We start from the raw sequence: 2039 nt of genomic DNA, 5'->3' as shown, positions 1-2039 counted from the left end.
TTCTGCTGAAAAGTCTGAGTTTGCAAGACTTTAAGTTCTTGAAGATCTCTAGCAATCACGAAGTTGCAACTGAAGTGTTTGAGTTTTGGATGGCCAATCGCTCTGGTGGTAAGCGTGTGAGTACAGGTTGGAGTGCTATTAACACGGCGAAAGGCGAAGAAGCAAGCAAGCACTCGAGTCTGTGTTGCATTGGGTTTTTGATCCTCGTCATAAGTCCGTCCCATGGCTCGATCTTCCAATCGACTTCTTGCAAGGCGGAGCGTGCATACATTAACACGAGGCTTCAATTTATTATGTGGAGAAAAATCTTTGTGAAGATTTGGTTGATACTTCTATAAAGTTTCTTAATGCGAGTATTGTACATACTTCCCACTTCTCATTCATACCAAAGTTTCTCACATAAAATAAGCTTTCATTCAAGCTCAAATAACAGGTATTTTGCATACACAGTAATCGTAATAACTAAAAGGAAAAGTTATAAGGCAAAGATTAGGATATCATGGTTTCAATAACACAACAAACAGAAAGCATATTATTTGGGAGTATATTGCTCCAATACTTTCAATGATTTTAAATGATTGTCTTATGAATTGTCTGTGTAAGTTCTGTGTCTTTGTCTGTGACAGGAGAAACGCGCGCTTTTCTGGAAAGTAGTAAAAGGATGCGTCCCTTTTTTGGAATGCAGGGGGGAAAGGGGAGGTGTCCTGAGGTCATGCCCATGTGACGAGTGTAGATCTGCCATCCTTCTGCTGGACAGGGAGCTCTTAATCTGTCGCTTTCTGTTTATCGGATTTAGCAATTTACGTGTCAAATGGTCATGGGGTCCAGGAGTGTCTTGTGCTGGAACTTTTCCAGATACCAGGTTCTTTGTTCTGTTGTCTCTTAGATAGTTAGTTATTTATGCTGAAACCAGCCACGTTACACTGCACCTCTGATCCTCGTGGGGTTTTCGGACAGGGGGAGTTCCAGTGCCCGCGAACATCGGCGGGCACTGGAACAAGAGGCAGAGAGAGAACAGGCACACACAAGACACAAACAACATCTCCATCACTAACTGAATCCTGGTGCAAGGTTTGGGTAATTTGGGGATACTTGGGTTAGGAACATTTGAGATGAGATGGGGGTGCATTGTTTAGGATTGTCTAGAATTGGGTCGTTTCGATTACTCTAGCTGTCAGAGGTTCGACGAGGCGGTATAGGCATAATTTCAGTTAGGTTTGTTGAGTTCTCAGGTTCAGGTTCTTGGTCAGTTTTATCACGTCGGAACATGACGCCCATGTTGAAAGACTCTTGGGATTGCTCTAATTGTCAGAGGTTCGACGAGGCGGTATAGGCGTAATCTCAATCAGGTTTGTTGAGTTCTCCGGTTCGGGTTCAGGTTCTTGGTCAGTTTTATCACGTCGGAACATGACGCCCATGTTGAAAGACTCTTGGACGGCGTTCACTCACTTGTGGAGGAGGAAGGCAAGTGTCAGAGTCACAACATATCCTACAATAGTAGAAACGCAAAGCGCTGTGTCAGCGGCAGACCAAGACCGAATGATTGGCACGCCAGCGGGCGGAAGGCGAGCGATAGCTTCTAAAGCTGTATCAACAGGAGTCAAATCAATAAGTTGCGTTCCTTCCTCCTTGATCCTTTCTTCCAGTTCTGGATCGAGGACGAAGGAATGCTGTTTGAAGAAGGGTGAGATTTCGAGTTCGGCCTGATACTCGTCGCCGGTAAGGTGACACAATGCTAAATCGTCAATATGGAGGATCGAACCCTTAGGGACATTGATCCATAACGTTTGGTTGGGCAGGATAATGCACGTGGCAGTGTCGTGTCGATCGTAGGTGAGGGTAGCCGTACGCGCTGGGGTGTTGACTAGCCGTCGGTTTCAACGATTTTAATGAAGGGCGTCAATCTCGATTTCAGGACCTGGATTTGAGATCAGTTAAGGGAGTTCCCTGATGAGGGAACTAGAGGGGAAAGGAATTATAGTGAGAGAGAGAGAGAAAGAGGGAATTTTTTTTTTTAAATATGTAGTTATAAAGAAAAA

General features: G+C 44.6%; 1 protein-coding gene across 1 annotated transcript in view; it reads left to right on the top strand.

The window, feature by feature from the left end:
* cntn1a (contactin 1a) overlaps positions 1 to 1688 on the top strand; it is a 112746-nt gene extending 111058 nt beyond the window's left edge. The window contains exon 23 of the mRNA XM_016234284.1: positions 1647 to 1688. Within this exon, the coding sequence (XP_016089770.1) occupies positions 1647 to 1688 (42 nt within the window). The remainder of the gene's footprint in view (positions 1 to 1646) is intronic.
* Positions 1689 to 2039: the final 351 nt, after the last annotated feature.

The sequence above is a fragment of the Sinocyclocheilus grahami genome, unplaced genomic scaffold (assembly GCF_001515645.1).
Source record: "Sinocyclocheilus grahami isolate Dianchi unplaced genomic scaffold, SAMN03320097.WGS_v1.1 scaffold450.1, whole genome shotgun sequence".
In the NCBI taxonomy this organism is placed as follows: Eukaryota; Metazoa; Chordata; class Actinopteri; order Cypriniformes; family Cyprinidae; genus Sinocyclocheilus; species Sinocyclocheilus grahami.
This window is presented reverse-complemented; position numbering and strand designations above follow the sequence as displayed.